The following is a 17,712-nucleotide window of genomic DNA, read 5'->3' as shown; positions in this document are numbered from 1 at the left end:
ATTGAACATCTTTATCAAGACATGTTACTTTCTACTATATACGGATTGTATTGATTCGGATATTTTTGAGATCTTTAAAAACGTCTCTGCAGTAAATTGATCAGGTTTGAAAACTGCAAAACCATATAGGCACAACGTCCATGCGATAAGAGGGTATCGAAGTATCGATGGAGTTAATCATTCAAAATGTTAATCCTTCCATTTATATGAAGTCACAATCATTTGAAAACTTTTGTCCTTTGTGTGTGTAGGAAATTTCCGGCATCATCTTGAAAATTTTAATTTCTTTTTAGACATTTTACTGTCTACACACATAATTTTTACGTAGTGCAGTGCTCCATGACGCTCAATGACGTTCCGATTTTTGGCTGTGTTTTTACGTGTTGATCATTTATAAATGGCTATAAAACAGTCAATTATTCTCCAGTTTAATTCAAAATTTCTCCAAGTGACGTTTCATGAATACTTTAGCGATAGGTAAAATATCATAAATCTCTTTGCGCTACAATTGTGCAATTTTAAATATTAATCAAGAGTCTTTGTAATGTAAACGTGCCAAAATGGAGCATGCTCCGTGAAGCAAGATTTATCAGAATAAAAAAGCCGTTTATTTTTCAATGATCACCGGAGAGCACCAAATTTTTGTATATTTATTGGAAAATAGGTTAAGATTTTATCTGGAAAGTTTGACCGGTTTCGTGGAAATAGCGCGCTCACAATAGAACTTGTCCGCGAACTTTTCTAACACCCCTCGTATGTAGAAAAAATCTTTTAAAAATCTTCTTCTCGCGATCAGCAAAGTTACGATTGGTGATATTTATATGGAAAAATCCTCAGTTAGAGTTAATTCAAGTTTGTTCATATCATGACCCTTGGGGGTAAGGTGCGGACATAATGGGCAATCAAATCTTTACATAGAAATATAAAGGAAAATCTGTAAAACTCTTCTTCTCAAGTATGACAAAATTATACATGTATGCTAAAAAATTACTGATATAGTGACAGTTTCTCAAGTAATAAAAAAATTCACCTCCCTTCCAAAACAAGTTAAACTTTTTAATACTGAGCTGATTTGTGTTTTTAAGTAACCCATGTGCTCAGGTGAGCGATGTGGCCCATGGGCCTCTTGTTTTCTTTTCGTTTCCTAGGACTTTACTGAAATTTCATGTGGTAAACCAGAAAACAGACGAAGTTTTAGAGTCTGAAGAAGTAATTAAGTAGGTTTGAAATAGATAAACTTTAAACTTTTTCCTTTTAATAATTTCCATTCATTATACACACACTCATACACATATACATTTTTGGCGATCGGTTTACCGGTATCGTCTCGTATCCTATTTTCGATCGTATTGTATTTTTCGACCTATTATTCCCAATCTGCTTCTCGTGCATATACCGCTTACTACGCTTGGAAAAATACCTTTCAAGCACAACTGTAGTGAAAATACTCAAAATAATTAATTAAACGGAATTCCCTCTATGGTTTTAGTGCGATGTCACGATTTTTAGTCTTTTTACTAATGCACATTTTATCTGGTGATTAATCAAAGCCGTAATCAGTTAATTACATTTTTTATGACATTTTTCCGAAAGAAAAATAAGATCTCTGTCAAAGAGACGCATGAATATTGAAATGAATGGGTAGATAAAACAATTTTTTCTTATCCCGTAGAAATAGGCACTTTCTAACAGATTTTTACTGAAAAATGCAACGTAATTTCATTGAATTTTTTTTGGAAATGCACAGCTCCTGACAGATGGGTTCAATCAACGAATAAAATTTATTTGCAACCGAAATATTTGACTTGTTCAATGTTTTTTTGAAAGACAGACAATCGTATTTTTATTGTTTGGAATATCCAACGGATATTTAAAGCTAATACTGTTTGGTCGTTGATACTATATTTAGGTCGAAAACACAAGACGCTAATATTTTTGTACGTAAAAATGAACCCTTCCCATATTATGGCATATAAATAAAATAAACACAAAACTGCAATTTGAATTATATAGTTTTATTCAGAGACACATGCTAACATTTTAATCCCATAGTTTTTCAGCCTCTATAAAGTTTGTAAAAAATTAATAAATTTCATCTAAATAGGTCGAAAATACAATACTCCAGGGTACATTCTTTGAAGGTTTTTTTTAAAAATAATATTTCATCTGAACAAGATTTAATGCTTTCTGAATGAACTTTCTGACATGATTATTTTACTAACTGGAATTTTCATTTTTAAAACATATATAAATATAATTTCTATAAAGGGTCAATATCAACACAAAGCGATTTGTTCAGCACATAAGTGAAATCCTTGCCATCTTGCTATTTGGTGCACTGGGTAGTCCCTGCATAGTTTTTATTTGGCGTTTTAAATATATTTATGATCCGAAGTTTAAATATAAATAAGATAATATTATGAAGGTCAATCATTTGATTAATTTGTTTTTGCATACACAATTTCATCATTTATACAAATTGCAACCCGAGCAAACTGATTCATCAGATATAATAAAGCGATTTTTCTTCAAGTGGATTCATTAGGATGAAACTTTTTAAAACTAAAAAGCATGATGATCATTCACAAAATAATCAAGTTAAGCTACGGTAAACAAATTTAAATTGAGTAGTAAATATAATATAATTCATCTTACAAAAAGATGTGTAAGTTGTTTGGTCGAGCTCACATTGGCCATATCATTATATTGCTGTTGATATATTTTTTTGTGTATAATCTTGATTATTATGGAAGTTTTTTTTAATGTTTTAGTTTGTTGGATGGCGTTTCTGGACAGAAAAGTGAAGAACTCTCGAAACTCAGAGATAAATACTCAATAATGTCTATTAATGTAAGTTGAAGCACAGATTATTTCTTTTTTTTAAATATACATGTAAGTATATTATGAATAGTTGTCAATCATTCATGAAATATTGCTACAATGGAAAGAATTCAAACCCATCAGTCCTTTGAACAATACAAATTCGGAGCAGAGCAAACACGGACCTCCGAAACATCAGAGGTGGGATCAGGTGCCATGGAGGTGTGTGCATTCCCTACCGACCAGTCACATTTACCATGTTCTCTTTATCATGATCGAGATAAAATGGATTGTATGTTGTTAAACGTCCCTCTAGAGAATTTTTCACTCAAAGGGAGACGCCACCACTTGCTTGTCAAAGGAGAATTACTCAGCACACAGGTTCATTGAGCAGTGAGGGATCATTTCGTGCCAGCACTTACTGCGGCACGCGACGTCAGTTTATACAGTCTCATCCGAAGGACCGGTTTCCACGGTCCACAGTGGGACTCAACTCCTTACTTTACGAATCTAGAGCAGACGCTCTAACCACTGCGCCACGCGGCCGACTCGGATATACAATGGAAAAAAATCCGTTTAAGATGAGTGTGTAAGTTTTGCTCTTTAATCTTTGTTTAGCATTCTTATTGGATATGTTTTATTACAGGCGTTGCAAACGAAGTCGGCTGAACAATCAAGTCTTAGAGTCAAGGAGAGATACATATTTATAGCAGTAATAGTGCTCCTCAGTGTGATATTGTGTGTCATTCTGTATTTCTTCATCAATAGTACTTCTAGGTAGGTATATACAATATAATAATATTTGTTTTAAACCGAGTAAACTAAACAAGGTGTTTAAAACTTTCAATATGATTGCTTTATATATAATATCCTTGGCTTCGTCTCTTATTGCTTATACAGTGAAAGTTTCAATGGTAATAAATGATAGTGTGTTGTTGTTAATCTTGTAAAGAGATGTTTCTGGAAGATGACTCATGATGCCTCCAATCTTAAGAGACAAAAAAAAACTCTTAAAAAAAATTAAAACTAATGTGTGATAGAAACTTTTTTGTATTATTCCAATTAAGTTTTTATATTACCGTCATCTCAAAAAAATCACATTTTTTTCTTCAAATATGAATAAGATAATTATGTTATTGATAAAGTAGGACTTCCTCTAAAAGTCGTAAGAAGAAGAGATTTAAATATTTCACGTTATAAAGATATAAATTAATCATAGAAAATTATAGAATTTTTTTGTCAAATAATCTTTTTCTTTACCATCTTTAGAAAACAGAGCAAATCGATGATGATATTTAATGTAGAATAATATTTGCTTTGTCCCAATAGCAGCACGAATTTAATGGAATGATTCAAAACGTATCTGATGATTTCAAAGAAGTTCATGTTTATCTTAATTTTAACAGAAAAAGACAGTAAAAGAATTAAGTTACCTTAATCTTTCTAATTGAACATAAATTATGTTGAATATCATGAAAGTGAATAAAGCTGTCTGAAAAATAAAGTTTTTAATATTACAGGTACAAAACAAAACTAAAGGCCGCCAATATTCCAACAACAGGTAGGCATAGTTTAAGGAGTCCTCAATTACCAAACACAAAGTAGACATATCTGTAATATCAATTCTGTTTTGTTCCAGATCGAGGAGACAGCAAAAAACAAAGCATACATCTACCTGGGAGTAACGTTTACTCATCCACGTAAGTAAGGATGACTACGGGGGAGGGGGGTATTAGTAACCTTTCCCCTCTGCTTCCTTTTAAGGTAAAGCATAAAACTAGTTATGTATAAATGGTTTTGACAATTGCTACTACAAAACTGGTTAGTGCTCCCAAGATTAAAATTTTAAACTTTTAGCAATGATATATATTTAAAACAAATAAAATCAAGGGCAAAAAAATTACACTTTTCACGAAATAAAGCACCAAAAAATCAGTTGAAAATCTCCCCCTTTATTAATAGAAAAAATCCGTTGATGAACAAAGAAGAGGAAGTTAAGAGAAGCATGGAGAACCTGGACAAATTAGATGAAGTCAGTGTATCTGGAAGGTAACGGTTTCTTTTTATTTATTATTCATTATTTAGGTAACCATGCAATGATGGGTTTGTAACAATTTTCGTCAACAATGATATCAAACATCAATCTTTGTCAAAAAATTGAATTTAATAAACATTTTAGAGGTTTGTGGGCCATGTAGGTGGAACTATACTTTTAACGGCACTAGAACGTCTGTGATTCTGATTTCCTACCTTATGACATCAAATGTTTTTTATATATTTGCTGATAAATAGGATTAATCTTTACTGAAGTTATATGTATATATCTGAAAATTATGTTGGTGTAAGAAAATAAAATAATTTAGATAGTATAGAAAATATTCACCTTTTTTCACCATTCGATAATTTATTGGAACACTAATGACTAATTTATTCTTGTAGCGAAAACTCCCTGGATCCTAGTGATTTTGAGTATGCCAGGCGTACCCTGAACTCTGAACAGGGATTAGAAGAGAAGGAGGTGATAATGGAGATGTATGGGGAGGATAATGTACTGTCTGATAGTGAAATGGATGCTATGACTATAGCTCTCAGTCAGCACGAAAATCAGAAAAATGCAAAGAACTCCGCCATGAATGGTCATCTTTATGTCATGAATGGGAAGATCAATGAGGCATATGAGAGCTTAGAAACGACAGAAGTGTGATAAAGCGTTGATTATTGTGAATCTGAACTACACAAGTAAAAAACAAACGCATTAAGACTATGGAGACTATCAAAGGATTTTGATTTATCAATGGAAGGAAAATGCCCAATTTGAAAACGTACAGTTCTTCACAGCTGGTTTGTGAAGGACTTGCTTAAGTGCTTTATTCACAATTCAAAACAGTAACATTTATACAACCTTTTTATAGGTCAACATATACGTTAAATTTACATATCATATTATATAAATTGTACAATGTCGATATTCTTTGTATTTGGTTGGTTTCTGTAGCAAGCAAATTAGACCTTCTTTACTTGTTTTACACATGATTTAAAGTTATTGTCTTACAGATTTTTTCCCAAATATTTATTGAACATTTATTTATACATTTAAAAGATAACTTGCCAGCAGAACATTAATGCATTTATTTACACAGTTAAGATAAAAATCAAGACGTTAATGCCTTAAATAAAAAAAAACAACCAACGGAAATCAATGTTACTAGTAGGTTAGGAATAGAACGGCGTAACAAAACAACCACGTGCACTTATGTTTAAAGAAAATATTTAAATCGTATCAGAAACTTATTAAGAGTAAAACTTCATTAATGCAAATGGCATTTTCACATCACGTGAATTATGGAGAGTAAAATTTCTTGGAACAAAAATCTTTATGAACCCTGTTCTTTTGTACTAAAATATATGTGAAATTTGTTACACTCTCATTGCACTCATCTAATAAATCATTGAAAGAAAGATAATTTAAAAATGAAAAGAAATATGAATTTTGCAGTGATGTGATAAATGGAGAACTATTGATATCTAAGATGAACACAATCAAACGTTTACTTAATATAATATACCTTTGTTCTTCATTTCGTCAATCACGTAATACTCAAATAAAACATTACAAGGATCAAATAACACTTTCAACATACCATTGTTTTCGTTTTCATACATTTAATGCATTTTGATTTCATTTGACTTTCAATTGTATTTATATATAAAAATATTTGTGACGCTTAGAATAAATAAAGATAAGGTGCATGTATGATAGAGCGTAAAAATATGATGAATCAATTTTGTTCAAATCTGAATACAATAATATTTCAGTGCAGCATTGAACTATGATCATGTGAAGAACAGCTATTATTTATTTCTTCCTTGATAAAGGGTAGTTTGGAATGATGAAGAAATTTTGTATTGTATCGAATGGGTTTAAATCTTGACATACATATGTGCTTTCAGTTTCGTTATGCTACCACATCAAAAAAACAACAACAGAAGAACAATTGATATTACTATTTCCTAATGCCATGTTCATTGATTGCATGTAACACTATTCATAAAGGCATTTTTTTGCTTACCGTGATGTTGTCAAGAATGACAGGGAAAGTGTTGATTTGGGTTTGGGCAAGACTGATTTTCTTAAATAAAAAAAATTATGAAAATAAACCTACAGAGTATATTTGTAATCATTCATTTTGTTCATTTTACTTAATATCGTTTTTAATTCAAATACACGAGTTTCTGATTGGTTATATCTGTATGCTTTTTGAAAACCAGGTCTTCCAACTATGTGTTGGAATTCCCATGAAAACCAATTGCGTTCGATCTACTTTACCTATGCTGCATTCCTTAACTTTATTGAAATCCATACAAAGATACATCAACCATCACAAGAATACCAGCAGCCTTTTTTGAAGTCATCATTTCGTAAGTTCTACGGTCGTAACAATGACCTCGTCAGCAAATACAATTTATAATTGAGTCAAATGCTGGCTCACGTTTTTCATACTATTTGTTAGTCCATTGTTTATACACCAAACTGACGACGGATTTTTCCCGTTATTTCCCGATTGTGACTAGGATCACGCGGCGGGTTTGACTGGTCGGCAAGGGATGCTCACTCCTCCACGGCACCTAATACCATTCCTGATGTTTCAAAGGTCCGTGTTTGCTCTGCTCCTAATTTTTATTGTTTTATGGACATAGATATTAAATACTGTTCGTTATCTCCATAGCCTTCATACTTTACCAATCTTTATTTTAATTATAACATAAAAAATATTTAACATAACTTTTTTCCAAACGTCAGTTTCAACAAACATAAGACTTTTATTAACTTTCTACGCAACCATTCCTCTAAAAAAAATTTAAAACTAGGAATCTTGATTAAAAAGGCATTTTTTTCGATAAAAAATGGAACTCGGAAATGTTCGTCATTTGTGATTGGTCATCAAGAAATTAAATCATTTAAAAAATCACCGAAGTTTCTACCCACACATATTCATAAGTCGATACCAAACGGTTCTAGAGTTCCTCAATGAAGACATTTTTAATATTTGGATACAAAGTATTTAAACAAACCTTTGGAATTTCGATGGGCACTTATTGAGATTCTTAATTAGCAGACCTTTTTCATATTCCTGTGTAGCAGAATATATTGGAAAAAACATGAAAAGAAAAAAAGTAATTGCTTTGGGCTTCAACTCAAAATTCAGACGAGTTAAAGTAATAAACATGGTTATTTCCATTCATATGTCGACGCAATACTTCCCAGTGAAAGTCGAAATAATAATTATGTTTTATATTTGTTGTGATTATTGTCGATAATGCCAACTAACGCTAAGTGATACCCTCGCCTCCCAATGACAGTGTCCATGTTTTGCTATGGGAAACCCAAATATTATAACGGATCAAAAAGTAAAGTAGGAAGTCACAATGGCAATACGTAATAAAGATTCTCTGAAAATATCATCAAATTCTATTCACTGGTATGAGAGGAGTTGCGGATAAGAGATGGGTACCCCAAATTAAGCGTAAGCGTCGAACGGACATCCCGATTACCATATACCATTGATATCCCGCTTTTGAAATGGGGGGTATAATGATGAAATAACAATTAGCATGAAAAACATCAATCTAAATGATAAATTGTATTTGCTGGCAAGGTCATTGTAACGATCATAGAATGTCTCAACTTTTTCTATACTCAAGAAAGTGTTCTGAGAATGATCAATTTTTAAACCGAGATAGAAAACTGACTGATAAATTGATATTAAATTGAATTCAACTAGTTAGTTTTAAGGCAATTCTATGGATGTTTTTATAGCACATACAACCTAAAAATGTGTATAATCTTTAATACCATGTACTCTATTTTTATTCACAATATTTTTCTTTCGAACAAGTTACAGTCAATTGTCAGAATATGAACAAATAGAAAAAAATGTAGAGCATCATTTCTTAAATTCTATAGCCGAGTAATGTCTTTGTTGAAAATAAAGACTTTCACGTGGTCTGCCTGTCAAACATGGTTAATAAGGATCACAGAATGATAAACATGGTAAATATGGATCACAGAATTAATGGTAAACATGGTAAATATGGATCACAGAATTAATAGTAAACATGGTAAATATGGACTCTTTTACTTTTGGTGAAATCTTTCGAAGTTAAAGAGATATCTCTTAAAGTAAAAGAGATATCTATCTTAGTTTATCTTAAAAGATATCTCTTAAAATGAAAGAGATATCTTTTAAAAGTGTATAAAAAAGATATCTCACTTAGATAAGATAAGATAAGATGTTTATTTGGTACTTACAGGCCTTTGCCCACTGTACATATATAGGCATCATGTACATATGTGAAATAAACATTTAATACAAAGTGCATCGCAAGAAGAAAACAAAAACAAAGAGAAAAAAAGAATTATACTAAGTTGTGTTACCAAAGTTCATTTGAGATCATAAGGTTAACATTTCTTGTCTCATGGACAAACCTTTCTTTATGAAAACAGCTGTACTTTTGAGAACATTTTTGTCTTTGCTATTAAAAAGCTGATCAATACAAACTGATACATCTTTTGTTTGTGATGGACAATATTGAGACAAAAAATTTCTTCTCAAATCTCCCAACATCGGACAATAAAAAAGAAAGTGTAATTCATTTTCAATTTGTCTCAGGTTACATAGTTGACAAAGTCTATCTACACAGTCAATGCCTTCAAATCTACCCTCTTCAATACGTAGTTTGTGTAAGGAACACCTAAAAGAAGCTAATACCTGTTTTAGGGGGTAGCTTAGAGAGGAGAGGTAGCTCTCACATGCAAGCTGTTTTTTAAACATAGTATAGAACGCACATTTTGGTGAGTCTGATAATTGTGTATTCCAGTTTTGTAGGGCGCAATCTCGCATCCTTTGTTTTAATTCCGAGAGAAAGGCCTTTGGATATCCAGGTCCACCACTTAGCCAGACATCCCCGAAGCCGTAATGATTTAAAACTGATTTCAATTTAGAAACCCAGTTTGGTGTTAAACGATTACTGCACGAATCCAAATTGCAAAGCATCTGAAAACACTGCCTTGGATACCTCGAAGTTTCCATTTCTTGTAGTTTTAACCAGTATTTCACTGGTTTCATCATGTACGTCACACACAATGGAAGTCTTCCACATTCTCCTCTTGCCATAATATTAGTAGCTCTTCTGTTTATTCCCAATATCCACTTGCAGAAGTCGTTCTGTACAGCTTCAATCTCTTCAATGACATCTGTTCCCCAGACTTCTGCCCCGTATGTTAGGATCGGAACAATAATACTGTCAAAGAGTTTGAAACACACACTAGGTTCACGATTATTCAAATTTTTCAAGGTGTGCTTCAATATATTTAACGCTTTTCGTGCCTGTAGTGCTAGCGACTTGCAGCATTGGGACCATTTCAGCCTACAGGAGAATGTGATACCAAGATACTTGTAATAAGATTCCACTTCCATAGGTTGTCCATTAAACATCCATTTTTCTGCACCTGCAACTGCTCCGCCTCTCTTGAAAACCACTACTTTTGATTTGTCCATATTTACTGTTAAGTTCCATTTTGAGCAAAACTTTTCAAGTATATTTAGTTTTCTCTGAAGACCGTTAACTGTATCTGATATCATAAGAAGATCGTCCGCAAACAGGAGGGCAATTATGTCCAATATTTGGTCTGTAATGTATATCCCTTGACACTGCGAATCACGTAACATCTCAATGAATTCGTTTATGTACACTGAAAATAGCCATGGGCTTAATATGCGACCTTGACGAACACCGACATTACATGTAAAGTATTCAGTGATTTTGTTTCCAATCTTAACGCAGCTCAATACTCGCTGGTAAATCGACTGCAATGTTGTAATCATCTTTCCATGTACACCTTTATTGATAAGGCAGTAAAATAATTTTTTACGGTCGATAGAGTCGAATGCTTTTGAGAAGTCAATAAAAGCACAATACACTTTCCCACGTTTTTTTGTTAGGTATTTCTGCACTATCGATTGTAGTGTAAAGATATTATCAATTGTAGAATATCCTTGACGGAATCCAGCTTGTTCCTCAGGGATAAGTCCCAAGGTCTCTGACCATAAGTTTAGTCTTTTATTTAGAACTGATGTGAATATTTTACTACTGGAATCAAGTAGTGAGATTCCCCTGTAGTTATTGGGGTCTTCTCTGTCTCCTTTTTTGAAAAGAGGAATAATCACACTTTTATTCCAAGATTCTGGAAACTGACCAGAGTTGAAAACTTGGTTGAAAAGTTTCCATAGGAGGTCTCTCACGTTCTTGTTGGAATATTTGTAAAATTCATTTGGTATTCCATCTTGTCCTGGACTTTTGTTATTTCGTAATCCCTTGATCACTTCCTGAATTTCTTCTTCTGAAATTTCTGCATTAAGAATCTCATCAGTGTTACAAGAACATAAATCACAACTTTCCTCGTGTCGTTTTAGTCTGTTGTTGACATGTTCGGTAAAGTCATCTATTGTGGTATCAGCTTCTTCCTTATGGAATAAGTTGCTGAAGTATTCCGCCCACTTTCTAGGGGAAATAACTGATTGTCTTTTTACTATTGATTGGCTTGACTTCAGCAGTTTTATAGTTTTCCAGAACTCGGTAGAATCTTTGGTTGCTTCACACAATATGTTTTTCATAAGTTCTCTGTAGTCTTTTTCTTTTTTTACACATAGGTCCTTAAATCGTTTCTTGTATTCAAGGTATTCATCTAACTGTTCTGGTGCGCGTGTTGTTCTATATTTATTAAGAAGTTCACACTTTTTTTTCTTAAGTAGATCACACTCTTTGTCGAACCACTTTTGGTTAGTTTTTTCTGTATTTTTCTCAGTGACTTTTTCTTTTACTTCCATGTGCCTACCACACCTCTCCAAGACACCCCTCAATTTACAGACAGTTTCCTCTGTACTTAAGTCATCTAACTCAATTATACCATTGATTTCTAATACCACATCTGTACTACAGATATTTTGTAAATATTCAACAGATTTGTTCATATCCCACTTGAATTTAGATAAATGCTCTAGTTGTATATCAACCTCCATGACCTCCGTGCTATCTTTGACTACACTTAATGTACAAAGTATGGGTAAATGGAGGGAAATATCTACATCTAACACTTTAAAGTCACTAATATATTCGAACATAGCAGAATCAGCTATACAGTAATCAATTGTGCTACACCCTCTGTTAGAAACAAATGTAAAGTTTCCTGATAAATCACTATTGGTCCTACCATTTACAAAATGTATACCCTCTACTGCACACAATTCAAGTAGTTGTTTACCAAAATGATTTACCTCTTTGTCTTGATTCTTACGCTTTTTAGAAAATTTATCTGAATTATACAGTTCATCCTCACAGTCTTCTAACACAGGAATGTACTTAACTGAATCATCAATCACATAATCTAAACTAACACCTGTTCTTGCATTGAAGTCTCCAGCCAGCAATAATCTACAGTTGCTGTATCTTGTATCGTTTTTTATTTTAAACATATCTTCAGCTAAAAGATCTACTCCAGATTCGCTATCTGTAGAGCTATAGTATATAGATCCTTGTGGGGGTAAATAAATAAAACCCATAATTAAATTGGGGTGCTCTTTATCACTAAATATATTCTTAAAACACAAATACAGTCTATCATCAGCACCAAATATTTTTGTCACACTGTGTTGCAACACCAATGATCTCTTAACTAGAGCTGTTACACCCCCTGCTGGTTTACTACAGACAGTACGCATGGCTGAAAATATTGTCCACTCATTACTATCAAATTCATTATCAAATTCATTATCTCTTGTTTGAAATGACTCGATGAAACCAATGATATCATAATGCTGCATCAAGGAATATATCTCGCTTCTGTTAGAGCGTAATTTGCTTGCTAAGCTTTCTATATTCCATGAGACAACATTAATATTCATCATGGGTTGTACATTTACATCAACATTTTCATCAACAATTTCATCATTATTTGTAGCATCAATTGTCATGCAAGTATTTACATTCACATTATTTACAAAATTTTGAGTTGACAGTGGGCGGCCGAATCCCTATTTGTGAGCGCTACACTCCAGATCCTCTAAATCTTCGATGGAATACATCTTGCTATTTATACGCAGCTTGTCTTTAATAAGCGAAGCCTTTTTACCATTATTCTTTGCTTCTATAAGGTATGGTATTAGTTTTTTCCTTGTATCTCTTAGTTCAGGAGGAAAGTCTTCTGATAGCTTTGGACGCTTTTCATACGGTATTTCTCTGCATTTGTTGATTATTGTTTCCTTGTCTAGTATACTTGTGAGCTTGATCAAGATTGGGCGAGGTTTTTGCGAATTCTGGTCTATATTTGGTTTACCGAGTCTGTATACCTGATCTGTCTTGATATTATCAAGCTGTAGTTCCTCGAGGAGTATGTGGACCTTCTCGTGGGCTTCTTGTGGTTTGGTATCTTCTTCAATTCCATGGTAGATAACGTTATATTTTCTCTTCTGGTCTTCATTTGATTTTAATTTCTTTTCCAGCAGTAGCACCTTATCTTCTAGGTCTTTGTTTTGCATTGTCAGGTTTTCTACTGTTGTTTCATAATAGCTTATCTTTTTCTCTAGAGACTCTAGTTTTATATTGATAGAACGAATGTCCCCTCTTAAGTCTTTACCTAGTTCTCCAATGGCTTTAAGAACTTCCGATTCCCCTCGGCTTTCGAAAGTTAGCCTTTTTTGCGTTTGTCTCGTGAGTCTACTTTCATCCTCATAATTTCCAGGTCCAGGTCCTGGATTCGTCTCAACATCCCCGCACTGTTGAAGAGCTATGATGAAGACTATAGCGATCACCAATCCGAAACGAATATTCAAAATGGCGGACGTGGGTTTACCCTCTGATGTTTTACGTGTTGTGATGTTTGTCCGCATACCTCGGAACGAAAACTGTCCAATTCGGATCCTCCAGATTCCAATCTCAATCATGTTTCACGCACTCTGCTTACTCTTTAGATTTTAGCCTATTTTAGCCTATTTTACCACTCGGTTTTACTCTTGGAAAAAATGTCCACCTATCTTGGCCGAATACCGAACCCGATCAATCATATCTCACTTCATTATTTTTATTTAAATTCTATCTAAAATGACTTCTCCCTTACCGGAAGAAATCTTTTCATTCATAGAAGTACATTAAAGTACTTTAAGATTTCGACATATTCCTGATACTGAACATAGATTTCATATTTGTAATAAGAGTTGATTATTTCATAAGCTGAGAAAATTCGATCCATTACATTTGAGATTATATAAACCCAGCAGGCACACAACGTTGTTTAAACGTTGAATATTAGTTGAAGTTAGGTTTAGACTTTAATTAATAAATCTAGATACAATATTGATTCAACTTTGACTTTTCAACGTTGAAAATTTAACGTTGAATCAACATTGAATTCAAATTGATTTGCCAACATTGATTCAACGTTGGATCTTCGCTGAGCGGGCAAACTCTATTTTTCGCTGATAGATAATTTGGACTATAACACTGTCGGACCATAACGAGGTCGGACTTGACAAAATCGCACTACCGTTTTTCATTACTAACTATTATAATTAACAAGGATGGTAAATATAGAAAATTTACACATTCAATGATAAATATGAATTCAGTACAAATTTGCCAAAGTACGAATTTAGAGGATACGCAGTAGGACATCCGTAAAATATCAAAAAGACAGCATAACACAATCCTCAGGACTCAACATCAAGATTTAATTAAAAAAATACTCTTTAATTAAAGAAAACAATTCGGCATGTCAGAGTACTAGTATCATTGAAGAGACTTAATTTGTCGAAATGCATATCTGGTGCATCAAAAATTGTACCGTATAAGATTTGCATCTTACAATGGAATGGTTTCATGTTCTGGACTATTTCATGACCACATGTGAAAATACTAGGGATGTCAAATCGGTCCAGTTTTAATACTCGGTTACTCGGACGTTTTTCCGATCGAGTACCCGGGTACTCGGAAAAAGTCTAAATAAATATGAACTTGTTAATTCATAACTGTAAAACATTGTAAACCCTTGTAGAAATAAAACCACATGGTCTGATGGGAGGTTTACCTGTTAATGTATTGTAACAATTATGACCACTTTGTGCCCGACGAAATTTAATCTAACATTTTTTTTTAAAGTTCAATTTATTTATCTGATAAATGCGAGAAATAAAATCATAAATACGTCACAGTGGTTTTGTTTAAAAAAATAATCTGTTCCCTAATTGTAATGTACTCTGATGCGTTTGAAGTCCAAGTAATAAGTCGTCAGAGCTACATGTACAGTATCAACTTGATCAAGTTTTCCTATAACAGAGCGGATCTCCGTATACTTTTCGATCCTAGATTTTATAAAATTACGAGATGGTATGTTGTAGTTTGGTGCAACGATGGACATATTAAGATTTTTAAAGCCTTTGCCTTCAACCATTTGCATTAATTGGCATGTAATCAAACGCATCCAGATCAAAAATCGCACGTGCAATTTCGTCTGTTTCTTTCCCCGAGAATTTACGGCTTCTGCAGAATTGACAATATTATCTAATTTATTTTAAACGTAATAGACCTTTAACGATGTTCAATGAAAACAAATAATTAGAGCAAAACAAAAATAAGGGTAGAAGACAGCCGAAGGTGAGAAAAGCCAGGTAGGTAACAGGTGCTTGGTCACGGTAATTACTGTATAAACACTGCCACAGGCGATAACGGTACATGTATCAACTTGATCAAGTTTTCCTATAACAGAGCGGATCTCCGTATACTTTTCGATCCTAGATTTTATAAAATTACGAGATGGTATGTTGTAGTTTGGTGCAACGATGGACATATTAAGATTTTTAAAGCCTTTGTCTTCTACCATTTGCATTAATTGGCATGTAATCAAACGCATCCAGATCAAAAATCGCACGTGCAATTTCGTCTGTTTCTTTCCCCGAGAATTTACGGCTTCTGCAGAATTGACAATATTATCTAATTTATTTTAAACGTAATAGACCTTTAACGATGTTCAATGAAAACAAATAATTAGAGCAAAACAAAAATAAGGGTAGAAGACAGCCGAAGGTGAGAAAAGCCAGGTAGGTAACAGGTGCTTGGTCACGGTAATTACTGTATAAACACTGCCACAGGCGATAACGGTACATGTATCAACTTGATCAAGTTTTCCTATAACAGAGCGGATCTCCGTATACTTTTCGATCCTAGATTTTATAAAATTACGAGATGGTATGTTGTAGTTTGGTGCAACGATGGACATATTAAGATTTTTAAAGCCTTTGCCTTCAACCATTTGCATTAATTGGCATGTAATCAAACGCATCCAGATCAAAAATCGCACGTGCAATTTCGTCTATTTCTTTCCCCGAGAATTTACGGCTTCTGCAGAATTGACAATATTATCTAATTTATTTTAAACGTAATAGACCTTTAACGATGTTCAATGAAAACAAATAATTAGAGCAAAACAAAAATAAGGGTAGAAGACAGCCGAAGGTGAGAAAAGCCAGGTAGGTAACAGGTGCTTGGTCACGGTAATTACTGTATAAACACTGCCACAGGCGATAACGGTCATTTAGAGGCACAGGAAACCCTAATTATTGTATGTACAAGTGGCAATGAACATTTTACGTTTTAAAAAACCGATTTTAAATGCATTAATAAACAAGCTTAGAAATATTTAAAAATATTTATCCGAGTAACCGAATACCATTTTTAGTATTCGATACTCGGACGTTCGATCGAGTACCCGGTTAACCGGGTACTCGTTGACATCCCTAGAAAATACAAAACCTTTTTAAATGCTCAGGTTTTGTAACATGATTAATTCATAAAATGTATTTTGGTGAAAATTATTGTAGTGATACACCGTATGTTTTCATTTAAGGGGTCCCGACCCTCTGCTATAAATTTCACCTTAGAAGGTTTTTAATTTGTAATATTGATTTTCATAAACAACAATAACATTAGAGCCACATGGAAAATAGTTTGAAGTATAAAGCGCTGCTTATTTTTCCAGAATTTATTTTTATGTGCAGATCATGAAATGAAGAAATTGAACACAGAAAATAGAGAGTAACGATTTATTACAACAACATTAAATATAATATATGAAGTGCATATGAAAATGATACACACTATTATACCTATTTATATCATATTAGAAAACATCATGAAGAGATGTTTCCTAAGTCAGAAAATCACAATGTTTTATGTGGTTGTAAGAGAAAAAATATATCTGTGATGAGGAGTTATCTTCTAAATATTTCTTCATGCGAAAAAAAAGCCATTATAATTAAAATGCTGTATAAAGTACTTGAAATATTAAACCATTTTTAAAATGGTACTTAAAAAGATACAACTTATTCAATTTATAAGGCATTTGATGTTGGATTTAAATGTTTTATTGTTAAATATAATAAAACAATTACAAAGAAATTTGCAAAAGAAATAGAAAGTAATGGTTCCATCATATGTTTGATCTCATCAAATTGACTACTCAGAGGTCTCAGCCAGGAAACTGAATAAGATAACTGTCAGTAGTATTACTATTTTGTACTTTGAAAGCTATCTGTCTTATCAGAGGGTCGCTATCCCTTCAACAATTACGAAAGCATCTCAGCAACCGTGCAATAAAACGGTTGAAATTTTAAGTATATTATTAGTATATGACACCCCCTTTCCAAAATAAATAATTGAATAAATGTTGAATCAACTTTTTTTCAACATATAATCAACGTTGATTATCAATGTTGATTCAATGTTAAGACTTCAAAGTTGATACAAATTTTCAAAATCTAACATAAAATCAATGTTGAATCAACA

The 17,712-nt window shown here is 33.0% G+C and overlaps 1 protein-coding gene across 1 annotated transcript in view; it reads left to right on the top strand.

Annotated features, from left to right (window-relative positions):
* The window catches only part of LOC134251150 (cadherin-23-like), a gene marked incomplete at its 5' end in the record, with an annotated part of 30,582 nt that extends 23,767 nt beyond the window's left edge, over window positions 1–6,815 (top strand). The window contains 7 exons of the mRNA XM_062733516.1: window positions 1,149–1,217; window positions 2,772–2,850; window positions 3,467–3,597; window positions 4,341–4,381; window positions 4,460–4,520; window positions 4,783–4,869; window positions 5,260–6,815. Coding sequence (XP_062589500.1) covers window positions 1,149–1,217; window positions 2,772–2,850; window positions 3,467–3,597; window positions 4,341–4,381; window positions 4,460–4,520; window positions 4,783–4,869; window positions 5,260–5,524 — 733 coding nt within the window. The remainder of the gene's footprint in view (window positions 1–1,148; window positions 1,218–2,771; window positions 2,851–3,466; window positions 3,598–4,340; window positions 4,382–4,459; window positions 4,521–4,782; window positions 4,870–5,259) is intronic.
* Window positions 6,816–17,712: the final 10,897 nt, after the last annotated feature.

Source organism: Saccostrea cucullata, unplaced genomic scaffold, assembly GCF_032062105.1.
Source record: "Saccostrea cucullata isolate Sc308-1 unplaced genomic scaffold, CSIRO_AGI_Scuc_v1 ctg84, whole genome shotgun sequence".
NCBI lineage: Eukaryota > Metazoa > Mollusca > Bivalvia > Ostreida > Ostreidae > Saccostrea > Saccostrea cuccullata.
The sequence above is the reverse complement of the archived record's forward strand: the minus strand, read 5'-3'. Positions and strand labels throughout refer to the sequence as shown.